At 44.6% G+C, this 21,723-nt stretch overlaps 1 protein-coding gene across 3 annotated transcripts; it reads left to right on the plus strand.

Moving 5' to 3' along the window:
- The first annotated feature begins 930 nt into the window (after positions 1–930).
- On the plus strand, positions 931–20,790 carry LOC106562983 (inactive carboxypeptidase-like protein X2). Of its 3 annotated transcripts, none has more exons than XM_014128151.2 (21): positions 931–1,838; positions 4,848–5,156; positions 6,029–6,073; positions 6,298–6,384; positions 6,626–6,670; positions 6,772–6,825; positions 6,923–6,982; positions 7,625–7,702; positions 8,345–8,454; positions 11,960–12,099; positions 12,469–12,553; positions 12,656–12,800; positions 13,766–13,845; positions 14,141–14,264; positions 14,474–14,670; positions 14,876–15,049; positions 15,251–15,382; positions 15,575–15,830; positions 16,466–16,605; positions 19,710–19,809; positions 20,020–20,790. In XM_014128151.2, exons 1-21 carry the CDS (start codon positions 1,595–1,597, stop codon positions 20,613–20,615), a joined length of 3,201 nt encoding a protein of 1,066 aa, XP_013983626.1. In that variant the 5' UTR covers positions 931–1,594; the 3' UTR covers positions 20,616–20,790. The 3 variants fall into 3 exon arrangements, with proteins under 3 accessions (XP_013983626.1, XP_013983627.1, XP_045545841.1); XM_014128152.2 differs by having other exon boundaries at positions 6,301–6,384; XM_045689885.1 differs by lacking the exon at positions 6,298–6,384.
- Positions 20,791–21,723: the final 933 nt, after the last annotated feature.

A 21,723-nucleotide genomic window follows, 5' to 3' on the forward strand; every position in this document is an offset into this window, starting at 1 on the left:
TGGGGTCATACTAAATGTATTAACTGTAAGTCACTTTCGGTAAAAGTCTATGACGAATGAATAGTAACAAACATATTTCTTTGTTATTAGAGTATATCGACCAAAGCAAAGCTGTAGGTTCTTTCTCATTCAATGTTTCTAGCCAGAACCCAGAGAACTTTGAAGGAATGAACTGCAAGTCACCGCTATGTCCCGACCCACCTTTGGGAACCAGTGTAGCTTCATGTATTTTTTGGGGGGAAATTCACTTTCAGCTCACACTCTCCTTTCCACCCTTTCTCTCTCTTTTTTTCTCTCTCTTTCTCTCCTCTTTTCTGCTTGAGAGCAGAGTAGGCGAGAGGGATAGGTCCTGACATCTCCTGTATGACCTGGAGGCATGTGAAGCTGAGCTGTGTTGTTTTGGTGTGTGTGTGTGTGTGTGTGTGTGTGTGTGTGTGTGTGTGTGTGTGTGTGTGTGTGTGTGTGTGTGTGTGTGTGTGAGGGTGTGTGTGTGTGTGTGTGTGTGTGTGTGTGTGTGTGTGTGTGTGTGTGTGTGTGTGTGTGTGTGTGTGTGCAGTCTTCTAGCAAGTCTGCTGAAGCACTCATATCCAACCACACGGAGTGGGTACATTCTTAAAGATGGAATGAGTTTTCCTCTCCAACAAATCATTTCATGTGTAAATACTGTTGTTTTTCCCGGAACACATTGAACATGTTGACCTAGCTGGACAAAATGGATTCACTATTTTGTCTTTCTGTGCAAATGCCTTGTCAATTGTCAACTTTTGTCAACTTTTGAGTCTAAACGTTCTTTAAAAGTTTTTTTCTCATTACTATTCTTCTCTTTTCTCTTTTCTTTCTCCCTCTCTATCTCTCCTCCTCTGGAATGTGAAGTGTGGAAGGCTCCTCCCCTGTGTTTAGTGAAGAGAGGGAGAGGGGGATAGAGGGAGAGGAGGAGAGGGGATAAGAGAAGAATGCCTACAGAGGAGTGAGAGGGAGAGGAACAGACGGGAGCCAGGAGGTGTGCTGTGTAACTGCTTCTGAGACTCCAGACTCCTGCATGCATCTGCGGTTCCTTTACTTGGTCTCTGCCAGGAGGCTGCTTAAAAACCCTGAGCCCACAGCTATATCCTCCTCCTCTCTTCTCTCTGACACACCACCAAACAAGACTAAGTTCTATACACATCTGCACACCAAAGTGTTCACCACAGATTCTACAAACCAAAACTTTCTACACAGCAAAGATTTCGACAATCTTTTCTTCAGTCTCCTGGCTCTTAGAGACTCTTCACGCTCTTAGAGACTCTTCAAGACAGACTGACTCCGGCGGAGACTTCTTCTAAACCTGAGGACTGTTGGATGCTCATCTAGCACATGCAGGTCATCTGTTAGCTGACTACTCTGACTGGTCTGTGTGAGAGACTGTGGGTGGCCTGAGGATTTTGTGCATCACGGAAACATTAGGTGGCCTATTTGGTCTGCAACCTTGCCTTTGTTTTGTTGGTGCAACCAGAGTGACTGAGGAATCTTCTCTTGCACGGCAGATAAGGCCTTTGTAGAGCTGGGGTCAGGTTGCACTGCGAGTTCTGGTCCTGGTTCTGAGTGTAGTAAGAAGATGAGGGGTGCAGTGTTGAGTTTGTGGGTGTCTCTGGCCCTGTGCTGCTGGGTTCTATGCTGGGCTGGAGGTGTAGAGGGACAGGAGACTGCACGTGTCCAGACACAGGTGAGACAGGCTGGACCTGTGGCACATGGGAGAGAGGTGGAGGAAGACAGGGAGGTGGTTATGATGGACGACCCTGGCGTGGAGGTGGAGGAGAGCAAACCAAAGAAGAAGAAATCTCCTGAGGAGGTAGAGGCAGGTAAGAGGTGGCTCCTTCAGTTCTTCTTCTTCTTCTTTTTTTGTCCTCTTTCTCTCCTTGACTGTATCTTCATGGTGGGCCATCAACCAGCAATCCCTGTAACAACCTCTTGGGAACAAACTTACCAAAGGCTTGGCCCAGTTTTCCCCTTGTTGCGTCTTGCTCACAAACATGCGTGGAGACCTTGACAGAGGCACTGATCCTGGTCCAGTAGAGCTCCCAGATGAATGCATCCCACACACTCCTCTCTGAAACGTGTGCATAGAGCCAACCAATGTAGTGTGTCTCATCCAAACCCAACATGCCTGATGCTATCGAATCTGAGAGAGGAGGGTAACTGAGCTGCAGCACTTTTCTATCATGTTGTTTCTCTATAGTTTAGATATGTAATAATAGTACTAAGTCATTCCTTGAGCATCTTACTGTCAAAAATTACAATTTCTCACTCACAATTTCTCACAGGCAGTGGGAAACATCCCAGTTCAGCAGTGTGCATGTGTGTGTGTGCTTGTGTGTGTGTGCGTGCTTGCATGTGTAGATGGCAAACACATCTGGTCTGGCTCATGGTAGAAGCGGGGTGGTAAGGGGTAGAAGCAGGGTGGTAAGGGGTGGTTCAGTGGGTTTCCTTTCCATCCCTTCATCATCCTTCTTTTTATAACCCTTCTCTCTTTACCCTCCTCTTACGTCCCTCTTCCCCATCCCCCCTTTATCTCCATCCTCTCTACACTCTCCATTGCATGGGGAAAACACACAGTTATCTGTCAACAATATGTTTTCAGTGAGACTGTTGACGTCTAGACTCTGTAGTGCAGTAGTCTTTATTATCCACCAATTATCTCCGAAGACCAATTTTCTAAGAGGCATGTATACATATACATATACATACAGTTCACTTAAAAAGTTTTACAACTTTCTGTTGTAGTGGAAAAGTGGGAAGATTCCCTACAGTGGATTCAACCGGTTCGTAACCATGTGGTGTTTAGCTGATGCAGAGTTGTGTTCACTCTCAGCGGGAAGAAAGTGTATGTTTCCGGTTTTCAAGGATACAGTATTTTCAACTTAACTTCCTGTTTCCCCTGAGAAACGGATCCGGGGGGACTCCGCTCAGGTGTCTTTTCACGCTTTCTACATTAGGTTAGGTTGTGAGTAAGTGTGTGGTGCGTGTGTGTGTGTTGTTGCGTGTGTGTCTGCATGCATGCCTGTGTGCGTGTGTGCGTATGTGTGGCAAACACTACAGTAATTCAGGGATGAGGGAGAGGGTTACTGTGATATACACTTACTTAGCAGTCTGACAGCATTTTCGTGGCAGAACCAACACATCTTGGGTTTCACACTTTATATCATTTATCTGAGAGAAAATATTGCATTGTTTGGCTATCTGATTGAATACATTATAACATCTTTCTGCATACCCAGGCCGTCAATTTCCAGAAGATTTGTGTAAAATACAAAAACATTTCACAGTAAGCAGAGAGACTTTATGACTGGGCCCAATTGTAACAATGGAATTGATGTTTAATGTCTGCACTATTACATTTTCCACTGCAAGCCACAACTCTGCTAGTTCTTTCCAAATCCGTTCCAGGCTGTTAGAATGAGGCTACATAAAAAAGGCTGAGTTTGCAGAACCGGGAACCACTGAGTGATCTTTCATTATGGTTGTGCTGCAGGGAGATACAATTATGAACAAAAATTGCTTGATTTATGTATTTAACTTGTGATAAAATGGCATGATTCACAGTGCCAAAGATGTCTCACAGGGATCCAGGAGTGCTTCCTTGTTTATACCTTCAGATATCCACGTATCTTCATGGACAAAACAGCCTTCTTCAGGCTTGAGTTCTCACTTATTCATTGGTTAACAGCACTTGAGGAAAATCCTTACCTACCAATAGAATGTTAGTGGAAAAGGTGCGTAGACAGAGAAAGAGCAGACCGTTTCCTGGGCAGTGTGTTTAGCTGGCCTGGCTGTGTGTGTGAGGATGTTGACATTTATATTTTAGACAGCTAGGTAATGCTGTGATCATGGAACCATACATAGCAGGGCTGCAGGAGCAGGTCTACTGAAGTCTACTGGGAGAAAACAAGCACTTCTTTGTCTGTATCAGTCCTGTGTCTGTCTGCTAGTCTGGGGATAGTTATGTTGCTACTCTGTCTGTTACAGTCCTGTGTCTGTCTGCTAGTCTGGGGATAGTTATGTTGCTACTCTGTCTGTTACAGTCCTATGTCTGTCTGCTAGTCTGAGGGCAATTACATGGATGGCAGTGGTTGACTAGTCTCTTTCCACAGCTGCAGTGTCTCTGAGTATGGCAAGTCTCTGAACACTTTTGATTACAAACTAGTTTAAAAAAAGGTTTGTTAACCATAAGTAAACTTCTTTTAAATCATTATATGAAATAGTAGTATTCCACAATACTTTCCTGGGTGAGCACTGTAGCTCTACAACTCAACTTTTTGCTTGGTGCGGGGACTGAAATGTAAATTATTATACCATTAATGAAGCATTATCCACAAGCCACAACGAACCAACCAGGAACAGTTGGACAGCTGTCGACACTCAGAGAGTTGAAGGACCGTCAACACAGTGGGTTTGAGCTTGGCCAGCTGGCTGCCTGGCCTGCAAACCAAAACAAATCAGTGACCTGGCTGACCCTGTCTGTCCGTACAAGGGTTCAGCTTCATTACTGAACCATTGAGCCCTGTGGGAGAGGGGGAATGTGTTCAGACCTGTCCTTCAGGAAATAGGAAAGAGAAGAGAGGGAAAGATAGGGCAAAGGGATACCTGTGGAGAGATTTCTCTCTCTCTCTCGCTGTAGCTAGTGGTCCCGTTTTCTGTTCCAACCTTTTATTCTCTTTCTCTAATTTGCTGGATGGAGCTAGGGTGTAGTAATGGTGGTTGTCATTTTTAATTTGAACGCTTTTTCTCACACTATCTCTCTCTCTCTCTCTCTCTCTCTCTCTCTCTCTCTCTCTCTCTGTCTCTCTCTCTCTCTCTCTCTCTCTCTTCAGCCAGGGCAAAGAAAGCTGCAGAGAGGGAGGCCAAAGCCAAGAAGCAGAAAGCCCCCAAGTCACCGAAAGCCACCAAGGCACCCAAGAAGCCCAAGGCTACCAAGGCACCTAAAGCCACCAAGGCGCCCAAGAAGCCCAAGGCTACCAAGGCACCTAAAGCCACCAAGGCACCCAAGGTCACCAAGCCCAAAGCTACAAAGGCCTCCAAGACGACTGGAAGGAAGGACGAAGGGGTGAATCCGGTGGCCAGAAAACCCACTTTGGAGGAAGAGGAGGAGAAACTGCTGATTGAGCTGGGCTGGGACAGATGTACTTATAGAGGCTTTAATAATAATGTTACAGATGTACTTATACAGAGGCTTTATAATAATAATGTTACAGATGTACTTATACAGAGGCTTTAATAATAATGTTACAGATGTACTTATACAGAGGCTTTAATAATAATGTTACAGATGTACTTATACAGAGGCTTTAATAATAATGTTACAGATGTACTTATACAGAGGCTTTGATAATAATGTTACAGATGTACTTATAGAGGCTTTAATAATAATGTTACAGATGTACTCATACAGAGGCTTTAATAATAATGTTACAGATGTACTTATACAGAGGCTTTAATAATAATGTTACAGATGTACTCATACAGAGGCTTTAATAATAATGTTACAGATGTACTTATACAGAGGCTTTAATAATAATGTTACAGATGTACTTATACAGAGGCTTTAATAATAATGTTACAGATGTACTTATAGAGGCTTTAATAATAATGTTACAGATGTACTCATACAGAGGCTTTAATAATAATGTTACAGATGTACTTATACAGAGGCTTTAATAATAATGTTACAGATGTGCTTATACAGAGGCTTTAATAATAATGTTACAGATGTACTCATACAGAGGCTTTAATAATAATGTTACAGATGTACTCATACAGAGGCTTTAATAATAATGTTACAGATGTACTTATACAGAGGCTTTAATAATAATGTTACAGATGTTTATTTGATTTATACAGCGCTTTTCTAGGACCCAAAGATGCTTTGCAATATCACGTTAGTCTTTCAGTGCAGCTGGGCTGTAGGTTGAGTAGACAATATAGTCTTTTAATATAGTGTGTTGGTTTGTGACTGAATAGAACGGTTGGTGACTTAACAGAACTCTCTCTGCAGTGATTCCACCTGTGACTCCCAAGGCGCCCAAAGAGCCAGGCCAGGGTAAGAGATGGTTTGATATAAGACAATGGGATCACATATGAGAAATCAGCTTATCTCTGTGCTATGAGCTGGTTCTTTTCGCGTTAGACCTTTGAAAACAAGCAGGTCACGTCAATGTAACTTTTCAGTATAATCTCATTCATTCGCAATGCGCAGGTATTGTAGCCAATAGTTCTCTGTTGACTCTGCGTTGGGGTTTGTGTGTGTGTGTTTTTTCTGTCCAGTAGACAGGAGACCCTCAGGGCCCACACCTCCCTCTACTGGCTCCAAGACTCTGACAGAGCATGACCAAGATTACTGGGATGCCAAGCGTGCGTCTGACTTGACTCAACAGTCACTTTCAATCCAATCTTCTCTGTTTTGATGCATGAGTTCAGCTTGGCAGAGATTATGATCATACGTCATCTATAAGAAATGACAAAAAAAGCAAGACACTAATATTGTCAAAGCCTAATGTTCGTGACAGTTGAGAGGAAACACGTTCGTGTAGAGTACAGAAACAGAAAACTGTTGTTGTTCAGCCCTTTAAGACATCTAAACGTCTGTTTACAGCTGACAGTGAGAGGACCACCACTGAGGTCATTATGTATGTACCAGGTAACAGCCAATCCCGTCACGTAACAAATTACAGAACTAGTTTCAATCGTTTATTTTGCATTTATTTAACATGCACACAAATAAATACATTTTTCTTTCAGAGGAAACCACCGTGCCGCCCATGCCCTGGTACGAAGAGTATGATTATGCAGATTGTAGGTACACCACCTGTCTGTCTGGTTATTTATCATGCTGTGTAAGAGCACTCCCATCTGTAACATCTAACCTCTTGCTCTCTTTCTCTCTCCACAGTGGCAGCTAAGAAGCTAGAGGAGGAGGCAGAGAAAGCTCGCAAGGAGAAGGAGGAAAAAGGTCTGAATCCCTTTGATCTTTCTGTCAGGAAGAACCCTGTAGCTCTGTCCCTTTAGGACACCCTTACGTGTTAATTCATCACTTAGACGACTGGGTTGTTTATGGGACAAGGTATGTTATATCCTGTGGATTGCGATGTTGTCAATATCGGGGAGTGGAAGGACAGAAGTCAATCTCCATGTGGCTGTTGGAGAGAGAATGGGGTGGATTGAGAAAGAGAGAAAGGGGGAGAGGGAGAGCGATAAGGAAAATAATAGGGTTTATCAAAACAGCTGCTGTCACGTGTTGGGGCCCTGGGCCTCAGTATCAGTGAGACAGACAAGGGGGGAGGGATGAAGAGAGGGAAGAAGGGAGGGAGGGTAGGAGGGGGGTTGGGGTTAATTTTGAGTGTGTGCAGAGCAGGCTGAGCGATTTCAAGTGTACATTTGATGATGTAAAGTGGAGTTAAATTCACCACTCAGTGTAGGCCTATCAGTACAGTTTCATAGAGTAAACTGAGCCGTCTGTTTATGAGAATATGCAGACTTATTGGAGGGTAATGGAATGGCAGTAACTGTGCAGTGCTATACCGGCAGCACATATGAAAGTACAGTATTTGATACTTGCTGAGCTGGAGAGTAATGGCGGTGTCTTGCACCACAGTGGAGCGGCTGAGGAAGATGTGGGAAGAGGAAGAGGAGGAGAGGCTGAGGCAGATCCCGTTACACGCCGAGTCCAAGAGTAAGAAAATCACCTCAATACCGGTTTTCATAATCATATTCATCAATGATCAGCTTCAACTTTACTTGAACCCCTAACCCTATACTCCCAACCCTTCCCTACAGTAAATGTCTCGGGCACAGTCTTTGATATGTGAGTGTTTATCTGTCGCAGTTAGATACTGTTGGAATGCTGGCCTGTTTTCTTCTGTTTCCTGTAGTAACCTTGTTTTCTCCCCAATCAGCCTTCTGATCCGGCCAGAAATAGATGTTTACTGTACAGTCAGACTGGGAGACGACTCGCCTGTTCTCTCTCTTTCTCACTCTCTCTTTCTCTTCCAAGTGCCAGATCTGAGACTCGTGTTATGGCCTCCGAGACCTCATAAAAAGGAAAAAGAATGCTATGAGAAAGCAAAAATCTTTTGCCGCACTTGAAAACAACCATTCCCTTATTTCCCTTTCAGAATTCAAAAAAGCTTTGTGTGTGTTTGTGGGTAAGTGTGCGTGCGTGTGTTTGTTTGTGTAAGATGTGGTCAGTATTGGACTGTGTTTTTAGCCTGTTGCTCTTGACGACTACAGACCAAAACATTTAGCATGGCTGACTGAACTGTTTGTTTTGGAGTGTGTCCCATTAGTTTTCAGTTGTCTTGTTTGGTTTTCTCAGAATGCCCTCCTCTAGGCCTGGAGTCCCATCGTGTTGATGATGACCAGCTGCTGGCCTCGTCTCAGTCTCACCACGGCTTCTCAGCTCAGAGAGGCAGGCTCAACATGCAGGTACACAGAGTACACTATACTACACTACACTATAGTATAGAGATACACAGTACTACACCATAGTATTGCCTTGTCTCAGTCTCACCACGGTTTCTCTGCTTAGAGGGGCAGGCTCCACATGCAGGTACACACTGTATTCTATAATATATACTACATAACATACACACCATAGTACTGCAGATATTTAAACTTAGAATACTACATACTGGACACCAAATAAAATAAAATGTTATTGGTCACATACACGTGTTTAGCAGATGTTATTGTGGGTGTAGCAAAATGTTTGTGTTCCTAGCTCCAACAGTGCAGTAGTATCTAACAATTCACAACAATACACACAAATCTAAAAGTAAAAGAATGCAATCAAGAAATATATAAATATTAGGACGAGCAATGTCGGAGTGGCATTGACTAAAATACAGTAGAATAAAATACAGTATATACATATGAGATGAGTAAAGCAGTATGTAAACATTATTAAAGTGACTAGTGTTCCATTATTAATGTGACCAGTGATTCCAAGTCTATGTATATAGGGCAGCAGCCTCTAAGATGCAGGGTTGAGTAGCCAGGTGGTAGCCAGCTATTTAACAGTCTGATGGCCTTGAGATAGAAGCTGTTTTTCAGTCTCTAGGTCCCAGCTTTGATGCAACTGTACTGACCTTGCCTTCTGGATGATAGCGGGGTGAACAGGCCGTTCCTCGGTTGGTTGATGTCCATGATGATCTTTTTGGCCTTCCTGTGACATTGGGTGCTGTAGGTGTCCTGGGGGTCAGGCAGTGTGCCCCCGGGGATGCGCCGCACCACCCTCTGGAGAGCCCTGCGGCTGTGGGTGGTGCAGTTGCCGTACCAGGCGGGGACACACCCTGACAGGATGTTCACAATTGTGCATCAGTAAAAGTTTGTGGGGGTCTTACAGGCCAAGCCAAATTTCTTTAGCCTCCTGCCGTTGAAGATGCGCTTTTACGCCTTCTTCGCCACACTGTCTGTGTGGGTAGTCCATTTCAGATTGTCAGTGATGTGTACGCGGAGAAAATTGAAGCTTTCCACCTTCTCCACTGCGGTCCCATCGATGTGGATAGGGGCTTGCTCCCTCTGCTGTTTCCATTGTTGGTAATCAGGCCTACTACGGTTGTGTATTCTACAAACTTGATGATTGAGTTGCAGGCATGTGTGGCCAAGCAGTCATGGGTGAACAGGGAGTACAGGAGGGGGCTGAGCATGCACCCTTGTGGGGTCCCTGTGTTGAGGGTCAGCGAAGTGGAGGTGTTGTTTCCTACCTTCACCACCTGGGGGCGGCCCGTCAGGAAGTCAAGGACCCAGTTGCACAAGGCGTGGTGCAGACCCAGGGCCCCGAGCTTAATGATGAGCTTGGAGGGTACTATGGTGTTGAAGGCTGTGCTATAGTCAATGAACAGCATTCTTACGTAGGTATTCCTGCTGTCCAAATGGGATAGAAGAGTGTGCAGTGCGATGGCGATTGCTTTGTCTGTGGATCTATTGGGTCGAATTGAAGTGGGTCTAGGGTGTCATGTAAGGTAGAAATGATATGATCATTAACTAGCCTCTCAAAGCACTTCATGATGACAGAAGTGAGTGTAACGGGGCATTTAGTTCAGTTACATTTGCTTTCTTGGGTACAGGAACAATGGTAGACATCTTGAAGTACGTGGGGACAGCAGACTGGGATAGGGGGAGATTGAATATGTCCGTAAACACTCCAGCCAGCTGGTCTGCGAATGCTCTGAGGACGCGACTAGGGATGTCGTCTGGGCCGGCAGCCTTGCGAGGGTTAACACGCTTAAATGTTGTACTCACATCGGCCACGGAGAATGAGAGCACACGGTCCTTGGGTGCAGGCTGCGTTGGTGGCACTGTGTTATCCTCAAAGCGGGTGAAAAGGGTGTTTAGCTTGTCTGAGAGTAAAACATTGTTGTCCGCGACGTGGCTGGTTTTCCCGTTGTAATCTGTGATTGTCTCTTGTCTGAGCCGTTGAATTGCGACTCCACTTTGTCTCTGTATTGACGTTTTGCCTGTTTGATTGCCTTACGGAGAGAATAATTACACTGTTTGTATTCGACCATATTCCCAGTCACCTTGCCATTGTTAATGCGATGGTTCACGCTTTTGCATTAAGTTTTGCGTGAATGCTGCCATCTATCCATGTTTTCTGCTTTGGGTAGGTTTTAATAGTCACAGTGGGAACAACATCCCCTATACTCTTCCTGATGAACTCAGTCACCGTCAATGTTATTCTCAGAGGCTACCCGGAACATATCCCAGTCTGCGTGATCAAAACAATCTTGAAGCATGGATTCCAATTGGTCAGACTAGCGCTGAATAGACCTTAGCATGGGTACATCCTGTTTGAGTTTCTGCCTATAGGAAGGAAGGAGTAAAATGGAGTTCGGATCTGATTTGCTGAAGGGAGGGCGGGGGAGGGCCTTGTAGGCATTTCGAAAGGGGGAGTGTTTTACCAGAGTGAGTACTACAGCAAATGTGTTGATAGAACTTTGGTAGTGTTTTCCTAAAATGTTCTTTGTTAAAATCTCCAGCTACAATAAATGCGGCCTCAGGATATGTGGTTTCCAGTTTGCATTATGTCCAGTGTAGGTCCTTGAGGGCCGTCGTGGTATCGGCTTAAGGGGGAATATACACGGATGTGACTATAACCAAAGAGAATTCTCTTGGGAGGTAATACGGTCTGCATTTGATTGTGAGGTATCCTAGGTCGGGTGAACAAAAGGACTTGAGTTTCTTTATGTTATCACAATCACACCATAAGTAGTTATTAATCATGAAACATACATCACCGCCCTTGTTCTTCCCGAAGAGTTTTTTATTCCTGTCTGCACGATGTACTGAGAACCCAGCTGGCTGTATGAACGGGGACAGTATATTCCGAGAGAGCCATGATTCTGTGGAAGAGAGTATGTTACAGTCCCTGATGTCTCTCTGGAAGGAGATCCTCACCCTGAGCTCGTTTACTTTATTGTCCAGAGACTGAACATTAGCGAGTAATATACTTGGAAGTGGTGGATGATGTGCACACCTCCTGAGTCGGACTAGAAGTCCACTCCGAATAGTTGTTCTCTGCTGGCGGCGTCTTGGAGCAGCCTCTGGGATAAGTTCAATTGCCCTGGGGGGTACGAACAAAGGATCCAATTTGGTAAAGTCATATTCCTGGTCGTAATGCTGGTGAGTTACCGTCGCTCTGATATCCAAAAGTTATTTTCGGCTGTATGCAATAACACAAAAAATGTTCTCGGCTAATAATGTAAGAAATAACACAAAATACTAAATATTGCAAAGTTGCTTTGGAGCTAGAAGCAGAGCTGCCATGTCTGCCGGCGCCATCTTGCCACCATAGTACTGGAAAATGGGCACAGGTTCCTCTCAAGGTTCATTCCTCCCTAGGGAGCTTTTCCTTCCAGCTATCTCCTCAGTTATATCTTTAGGGGATGCTGCATGATTGACCAGTGAGAGGATTATTTTGTCTCCCCAGAGTTCCGGTGATGACGACGGTGTGTACGGGGGTGCGTGGTGCGCAGAGCCAGAGGAGAATAACCACTGGTTTGAGGTGGACGCTCGCAGAGAGGTGGAGTTCACTGGAGTAATTGTACAGGGCAGGAATTCAGACACAGCGTAAGTCCTGCTGTCCGGGATCACTGCCCCGGGGTCACTGCACTGTTCACACAACCAGGGCCAGTTGGAATCCCCATTAGCCTGCACAATTGATTTGAAATGAACAACACATGAAATGAATCCAAACCAAACAACATACACATCAATAGGTTTTTTATCCATTAGATAAGCAGAATGCTGCAAAAGTGATTATCGGGAAAAAGTAATAGGAAATTGAATATTTCCTGTGGAACCAACTGGCACTATGAATGTTAAAGATTACACAATTTGGATATTCGTATGACTTGTAAAGTCTCTTTCTCGCTCTCTCTCTCTCTCTCTCTCTCTCTCTCTCTCTCTCTCACTCTTCTCTCTCTTTCTGTATTTCAGGGAAGATTTTGTGTCCACGTTCCACGTGTCCTTCAGTAACGACAGTCGTGATTGGACGGTGCTCCACGATGGCTATGCTGAGTGGGTGAGTAACCTCTTAAGATTGGTCAGCGCAGCTGCCAATTTATTATCCAATTTATCTCTCAACTTTCCTCCTCTCTAATCTTTCCCCTCTCCATCCCTCCAGTTGTTCTATGGCAATGTGGATAGGGACACTCCAGTGATGGTGCAGTTTGATTGGCCAATCGTGGCACGTTACATCCGTATCCTTCCCCAGAGCTGGAACGGTAGCCTGTGTCTCAGAGCTGAGGTCATGGCCTGCCAACTGCCAAGTGAGTACAATACAATACATAACCCCATCACATCAGTGAAAACATCCCCTCCAAAAACACCAGAACCTCATCACATCCCTAACTCCATCACCTCCCGAACCTTGTGGTGGCTAATTTCTGCATTACCAAATGAGGAGAGTTATAAACTTCACACACCAGTCAGAGTTATACTTAAACTACATATTTAATAATAAGAGCTTTGCAAAAGCCCTTGACTTTCAATGATGCGCTATCTCTAATGAACCATTGAAAAGTGTCTACACAAAAGTACAAAGATCTTTTATAGCCAAGATACACCCCTCTCAACGTACATGACGAACCACAGATACATAGAATGGGTCACAAGGTTAAGTTTTGTATGAAAGATATCTATAAAACATAGCAGACAGCAACTGCTGTGTCAACAGTTTTCATTGTATAGACCAGTGTCTGGTCCTCCTACTCCAAACTGGAACCGTCTCTCCCTGGTACGGTATAGAACAGAACCATGTTATCTGGAATGCTCTTTAGGCTTTATTACCCAAAGACATCGTAAATCTCCTCTGTCAGTGCTATCTCATAGAGGCCCATCCTCAGTAAGACACACACACATATGTAGACAATGTTCCATTCTGTCCTCCTCCCTTCCTGATATTCTGCATAGCACCAGGGATATGTGAAAGACAAGCCTGACCTCTCCCCTCTCTGGGCCCCAAGTGACTGAGCCCCAGCTGAGGGAAAAGTGCAACTGCCAACATTCATTATCCAAATGGATACATTCTAATGACAAGTATCTCACATAAGCATATTATGCAAATAAAACATCTTAATTATCTATGTTACCCAACTAATTCTGATTCATCCGCCACAACTAAAATGATCATAATCACGCCAACAACCATCCCCGTTACTCTCCCATGAATGATATCGCCCATATGAATTCCACCACATGCTTCCAATGTTTGTCCTCCCTTCACTCCCCGCAGGCAGCTTCCGTAGTGAGAATGAGGTCCACCCCACAGACGACCTGGACTACAGACACCACAACTATAAGGACATGAGACAGGTGAGTCTGAAATGAGAGTGGGGCACAGGTGGGTATGTCAGGTGAGATAGCCACTGTCCCTCTTTCATCTCTCCCTCATCCCTCTCCTCTCTCTCTCCTCCTCTCCCACTCTTTCCTCCTGCTCCCTCTCCTCCTCTGTCACGCCCACCTAACACATCACTCTCCTCGCTCCCTCCATCTTTCCATCTTTCCCTCGATCTCTCCCATCTCCCTCCCTCCATCACTCCCACATCTCTCTCCTCCCTTCCTCTCTCCCACCTCCCTTCTCTCTCCTCCCTCCCTCTCTCCTTCCCAGATGATGAAGGTGATAAATGAGGAGTGTCCTAACATCACAAGGATCTATAACATTGGGAAGAGTTCTGCTGGCCTGAAGATGTACGCCATGGAGATCTCTGACAACCCCGGGGAACACCAGTCAGGTGTGTGTGTGTGTGTGTGTGTGTGTGTGTGTGTGTGTGTGTGTGTGTGTGTGTGTGTGTGTGTGTGTGTGTGTGTGTGTGTGTGTGTGTGCGCGAGTGAGTAATAGGTGCGAGTGAGTAATAGGTAATAGCCATACAGCAACAGAACTCGCACACATACTAAGTGATCACAAAACACTGTCACATAAAGACATCATCTTACTCAACAGGTGAGCCGGAGTTCCGCTACACGGCGGGTCTCCATGGCAACGAGGCGCTGGGGCGGGAGCTGCTCCTCCTGCTGATGCAGTTCATGTGTAAGGAGTACAATGACGACAACCCCCGAGTGCGCCGCCTGGTGGAGGGTGTGAGAATACACCTGGTTCCCTCACTCAACCCAGACGCCTACGAACTGGCTTACGAGATGGTGAGGGACCTGGGCTCATTCCAGAAAGATGCTCCAACAAGGGATATATATTAATTGATGAAACTGGAACCAATGTAACATTACATAATGTTCCATATCCAATTTCTCTCCCCTCTAGTCCCAAACTGCCTGCTCTAAGAAGTGTATTTGCAATAATCTCTCCAATAGAGATCGCATTTTCTCACCTCTCCTCTCTCGTCTCCAGGGCTCTGAGATGGGGAACTGGGGTCTGGGCCACTGGACGGAGGAGGGATACGATATCTTCCAGAACTTCCCGGACCTCAACAGTGTTCTGTGGGGGGCAGAGGACAGGGGCTGGGTCCCACGCATTGTACCCAATCACCACATCCCACTCCCAGAGAACTTCCTCAATGGCTCTGTGGGTGTTTGGGCTCGAGACGTTGTTGTTGTTTCTGTTATTGATTTTGTACTGTTCAATTTCCAATTACACTACAGTCTCTATTTTCTCTCTCGCTTTGTCTCACTCTTTCTCTCTCTCTCTCTGCAACTTCCAATTATACTACAGTTTCAATTTCTGGGGTTACATCTCTATTTTCTCTCTCTCTCTCTCTCTTTGTAGGTTGCCCTGGAGACCAAAGCTGTCATTAACTGGATGGAGCGGACCCCATTTGTGTTGGGAGCCAATTTGCAGGGGGGAGAAAAAGTGGTGGCATACCCGTTTGATATGCAGCGGCCTCCAAAGGCTGCAGGGGTGGGTTCAGTTGTGACTGAAATAAGATAAAGCAGGAAAAATAATATCCTATATTGGGAATCTTTATCTAGGGAATTTCAGACGTACCCATAGATTTATATCTGCACAGGGACCCAAGAGAATAGGATCCCATTTCCAGCCCTGCTATCTTCTATTACATTAACATAATCTGATTCCTGTGTCTTTCAACAGACGTTGGGGTCTCGGCGTGGGTCTCGAACCGGTATGGACCATGAGATGAATGAGGAAACCTGGGCCCGGATGCAGCGTCAGAACGGGGACGCGCTACGGGAGACGGCAGATGACACCATGTTCCGCTGGCTGGCCATGTCGTACGCCCACAGCCACTTGACCATGACGGAGACCCAGCGGGGCTCCTGCCACACCGACGACATCTCTGGGGGACAGGGCATCATCAACAGGGCCAGCTGGAAACCTGTGGTGGGGAGTGAGTATCAATGGGGACGGGGACAGACGTGAAGAGTGGAGGAGAGGCGAGAGAAGAGAGGAATCTGAAGGAGGGCGCGAGAGAGAGATAGGGAGAAAAAAGGAGAGAGAGTATTGAGGTAACAAAAGTTTATTACAAAAACAGTGGGGCAGGCAAATGACAGGTCAAGGGCAGGCAGAGGTCAGTAATCCAGAGCAGAGTCCAAAAGGTACAGAACAGCAAGTAGGCTCAGGACAGGCAGAGGTCAGTAATCCAGGGTGGTGTGACAAGGTACAGAACATCAGGCAGGCTCAGAGCAGGCAGAATGGTCAAAACCGGGAAAACAGGAACTAGAGCAAGACAGGAACACGGGGAAAATGCTGGTATGCTTGATGAAACAAAATGAACTGGCAACAGACAAACAGAGAACACAGGTATAAATACACTGGGGATAATGGGGGAGATGTGCGACACTTGGAGGTGGGTGGAGACAAGCACAAAGATGGGTGAAACAGATCAGGGTGTGACAGAGAGAGGAAGAAAGAAGTATGAAGAATCAGGTTAAAGAGAGAGATAGAGAGAAGCAGAAAGCGTTAAGAAACTCCTAATTAACACTATCTCATGTTTTATACTTCCCTCATGATTTAAACCCCCAGGTATGAATGACTTCAGCTACCTGCACACCAACTGCTTTGAGCTGTCCGTCTTCCTGGGCTGTGACAAGTTTCCACACGAGAGTGAGCTACCTCTGGAGTGGGAGAACAACCGAGAGGCACTACTGTCCTTCATAGAACAGGTCAGAATACACACTACAAAGACAACATAAATTAATGTTTAATATTATCTTGTTTTTAATGTATTTTACTGTGCCTTTTGTTACTTTATGTTATTTTATGAAAGTTTGGTATTTGGTATTTTGGTATTTTATTAGGAGCCCCATTAGCTGTTGCAAAAGCAGCATCTACTCTTCCTGGGGTCCACACAAAACATGAAACATAATACAGAATGACATAATACAGAACATCATTAGACAAGAACAGCTCAAGGCCAGAACTACATACATTTTTAAAAAGGCACACGTAGCCTACATATCAAGGTATACACACAAACTATCTAGGTCAAATAGGGGAGAGGCGTTGTGCTTCGAGGTGTTGCTTTATCTGTTTTTGAAACCAGGTTTGCTGTTTATTTGAGCAATATAAGATGGAAGGAAGTTCCATGCAATAAAGGCTCTATATAATACTGTATGTTTTCTTGAATTCGTTCTGGATTTGGGGACTATGAAAAGACATGTCTGGTGGGATAAGTGTGTGTGTCAGAGCTGTGTGTAAGTTGACTATGCAAACAATTTGGGATTTTCAACACATTAATGTTTCTTATAAAAAGAAGAAGTGATGCAGTCAGTCTCTCCTCAACTCTTAGCCAAGAGAGACTGGCATGCATACTATTTATATCAGCCCTCTGATTACAATTAAGAGCCGCTCTGTTTTGGGCCAGCTGCAGCTTAACTAGGTCTTTCCTTGAAGCACTGGACCACACGCCTGGACAATAATCAAGATTAGACAAAACTAGAGCCTGCAGAACTTGCTTTTTGGAGTGTGGTGTCAACAAAGCAGAGCATCTCTTTATTAGGATAGACCTCTCCCCATCTTTGCAACCATTGAATCTATATGTTTTGACCATGACAGTTTACAATCTAAGGTAACTTAGTAATTTAGTCTCTTCAGTCTCTTGTTCAACAGCCACACCATTCATTACCAGATTCAGCTGAGGTCTAGCACTTAAGGAATGATTTCTACCAAATACAATGCTCTTAGTTTTAGAGATGTTCAGGAGCAGTTTATTACTGGCCACCCATTCTAAAACAGACTGCAACTCTTTGTTAAGGGTTTCAGTGACTTCATTAGCTGTGCGTATATGGTTGAATCATCAGCATACATGGACACACATGCTTTGTTTAATGCCAGTGGCAGGTCATTGGCAAAAATAGAAAAGAGTAGAGAGCCTAGAGAGCTGCCCTGCGGTACACCACACTTTACATATTTGACATTAGAGACGCTTCCATTAAAGAAATCCTTTGAGTTCTATTAGATAGATAGCTCTGAATCCACGATATGGCAGAGGTTGAAAAGCCATAGCACTTAAGTTTTTTCAACAACAGGTTATGGTCAATAATATCAAAGGCTGCACTGAGATCTAACAGACCAGCTCCCACAATCTTCTTAATATCAATTTCTTTCAACCAATCATCACTCATTTGTGTCAGTGCAGCACATGTTGATTGCCCTTCTCTATAAGCATGCTGAAAGTCTGTTATTAATTTGTTTACAGAGAAATAGCATTGTATTTGGTCAAACACAATTTTTTTCCAACAGTTTGCTAAGAGCTGGCAGCAAGCTTATAGGTCTGCTGTTAGAACCAGTAAAGGCCGCTTTACCACTCTTGGGTAGCGGAATTACTTTGGCTTCCCCCCAGGCCTGAGGACAAAGACTTTCCTCTAGGTTCAGATTAAAAATAGGACAGATAGGAGTGGCTATAGAGTCAGCCAACATCCTCAGTAGCTTTCCATCTAAGTTGTCAATGCCAGGAGGTTTGTCATTATTGATCATTAACAATAATTTTTCCACCTCTCCCACACTAACTTTACAAAATTCAAACTTGCACTGCTTTACTTTCATATTTGTGTTTTTATGCATGAATATAATTGCTCACTGTTTGTCGTGGGCATTTCCTGCCTAAGTTTGCCCACTTTGCCAATGAAATAATCATTAAAATAATTGGCAACATCAAATGGTTTTGTGATGAATAAGCCATCTGATTTGATGAAAGATGGAGTTGAATTTGACTTTCTGCCCATAATTTCATTTAAAGAACTCCAAAGTTTTTTTCCATCATTCTTTATATCATTGATCTTGGCTTCATAATAAAGTTTCTTCTTTTTGTTGAGTTTAGTCATATAATTTCTCAATTTGCAGTAAGTAAGCCAGTCAGATGTACAGACAGACTTATTAGCCACTCCTTTTGCCCATCTCTTTCAACCATACAGTTTTTCAATTCCTGATCAATCCATGGAGCCTTAACAGTTCTAACAGTCAGTTTCTTAACAGGTGCATGTTTATCAATTATTGGAAGAAGCAATTTCATAAATTCATCAAGTGAAGTGTCTGGATGCTCCTCATTAATCACATCAAACCAACAAATATTTTTAACATCATCCACATGAGTAACAGAAAAATCTCTTATAATCTCTTATAAACTATTTTAGGCCCAGCTGTTGGGACTTTGGCATTCCTGGATATAGCCGCTATATTGTGATCACTGCATCCAATGGGTATGGATATAGCTTTAGAACAAAGTTCTACAGCATTAGTAAAAATGTGATCAATACATGTGGATGATCTTGTTCCTGTAGTGTTTGTAAACACCCTGGTAGGTCAATTAATAACCTGAACCAGGTTACAGACAGTGGTTACAGTAAGAAGCTTCCTCTTGAGCGGACAGCTTGGTGAAAACCAGTCAATATTCAGGTCCCCAAGAAAGTAAGGGTGGCAGGTAGCCTAGTGGTTAGAGTGTTGGGCCAGTAACCGAAAGGTTGCTGGATTGAATCCCTAAGCTGACAAGGTAAAAATATGTTGTTCTGCCCCTGAGGAAGGCAGTAACCCACTGTTCCCCGGGTGCCGAAGACGTGGATGACGTTTATGGCAGCCCCCGCACCTCTGATTCAGAGGGGTTGGGTTAAATGCGGAAGATACATTTCAGTTGAAGTCATTTAGTTATACAACTGACTAGGAATCCCCCTTTCCCTATATGCCACTGAGTAAATGCTGTACTTGATTGAATTGCGCCCAGTGATGTCATCTGAGCGTTGAGCCCTGATAGAGGTTCTGTTTCCTGTGCCAGGTGCATCGTGGGATAAAGGGTATAGTGAGGGACATGGAGGGCAAACCTCTGGCCAATGCCACCATCTCTGTGGAAGGTATCAAGCACGACGTCAAGACTGGTAAACCTGCATTTAACCACACACACACACAGCACATCGCAGAGGAAGACCAAAGACAAATGTACACGGTAGTTCCTTCCAAAATGATTATATAACATGACATTTCTGATCCTCTCGCTCTCTCTTTCTGCTCCCTCCCTTTCTCACCCCCTCTTCCTCCCTCTTCATCTGTCTCTATCTCTTTTTCTCTCTCCCCTCTCCCCCCCGTAGCTGCAGCCGGAGACTACTGGCGGTTGTTGAACCCTGGGGAGTACCGTGTGATGGCCCGCGCCGACGGCTACACTCCCCAGATCCGGCTGTGCATGGTGGGCTACGACTCCGGAGCCACCCCCTGCAGCTTCACCCTGGCCAAGTCCAACTGGGATCGCATCAAGCAGATCATGGACCTCCACGGCAAGAGGCCAATACGGCTTGTCACCAAGGCACCGCCCCAGGCAGGAATTGACATCAGTGGTGGAGCCGTTGGCAGCATGAACACCACAAAGACGGACACCGGTGGCAGGGCGGCCGACTCCCAGAATGCTAAGAATCTCCGCCGCTTACGGCTGATGCGCCTGCGCCAGCTGCGCCTGCGGAGACTCAGGGCCAACCTCTCCACCACCACGACCGTTGCCACCACGACCACCACACCGGCCCCCACGACGACGGCGGAGCTGGTGACCGAGAGCACTACTTCCTGGTATGACTCGTGGTTCCCTGTGGAGAGTTCGTACACAGAGCCCACGCAGGCCGAGATCCTCACAGAAATCCAGGATTCAGAGCCCACACAGGACTACACCTTTGATTACAAGTTTGATGATTACTAAATTTAATTGAATTGCTAAAGTAACAAATTACAGTTTGTAAATACACAATCATGGGCTAAAAGGCATTATTCAAATTGTGGGAAATAAAAAACAACTTTAATTCTGTCCTGTGTTGAAAGACAATATTGTAACTGCATTTTTGTAGCACTTTTTATATTAAAATAATAATACTTTCTTTGTGCTCTTCTATTAATGTCTCATGATGGTTTTACATTTATTCTGATATATTTTTGTGACGCACACACATTGATCAGAGAATAGGTCACATTCTTTCTGTGCTGATCAGGGAGTCAAAGGCATGTTATTGGTATTATTTACTCAAGCAAGCCTACTCTGAGATATCTAGCCTTGCTATTATGTTGCGGGTCAATTTGATTCATTTCCACTTTTGAGTTGTCTAAAATACTAGTTAACCTCTCTTTTTCTCCATGAAATTAAATTACTTTTCCTCATTTAGGGTCATGAACCTCATGAAGTCATGAAACTTCAAAATGTGGACACACTGATGTGTTGTGGGATGTCTGTCTAGACTGTGTATAAAACATGATGTTGGAGGTCATTTTGACCCAGAGGCTTTCATGTGTATAGATAAATCCAAAATAAACAAGTGTCTGATGTATTTTGTTTTGACTGGTTCTGATTGCACTTTTATAATTATGCTTCGGTTAAAATGAGTTTCCCAAGCTTCTCCTTCTCAGAGCGAGAGCAGCTGATCTCTGACACAGACACTCAAAAATGAGCTCCGAAAGATGTTCAGTCAATGAAGCCTTATCCCAAATTCTGGACTGTGACCGTCAAATAGAAGAAGAGGTTTCAGAGACAGAGGACATTTCAGAGATGGAGGACGATGCTGTTGGTGATCCAGATTGTGAATTTTTCTTTGGTGAAGAGGATTCAGAGGAGGAGTCTGCCATACCATCCCCTCCATCAGATGAGAGAGAGAGAGCATGCAACAACCATCATCCAGAGAAGAGAGGACAAGGAAGTCTAAAGATGGTAAAATAGAATGGTCACCATCACCACAACGAAGTCAAGGTAGACTGTCAGCTTCCAATGTAATCAGAGTTGATCCAGGGCCTACACGATTTGCTGCCACTCGAGTCCATGA

This window comes from Salmo salar, chromosome ssa11, assembly GCF_905237065.1.
Source record: "Salmo salar chromosome ssa11, Ssal_v3.1, whole genome shotgun sequence".
NCBI lineage: Eukaryota > Metazoa > Chordata > Actinopteri > Salmoniformes > Salmonidae > Salmo > Salmo salar.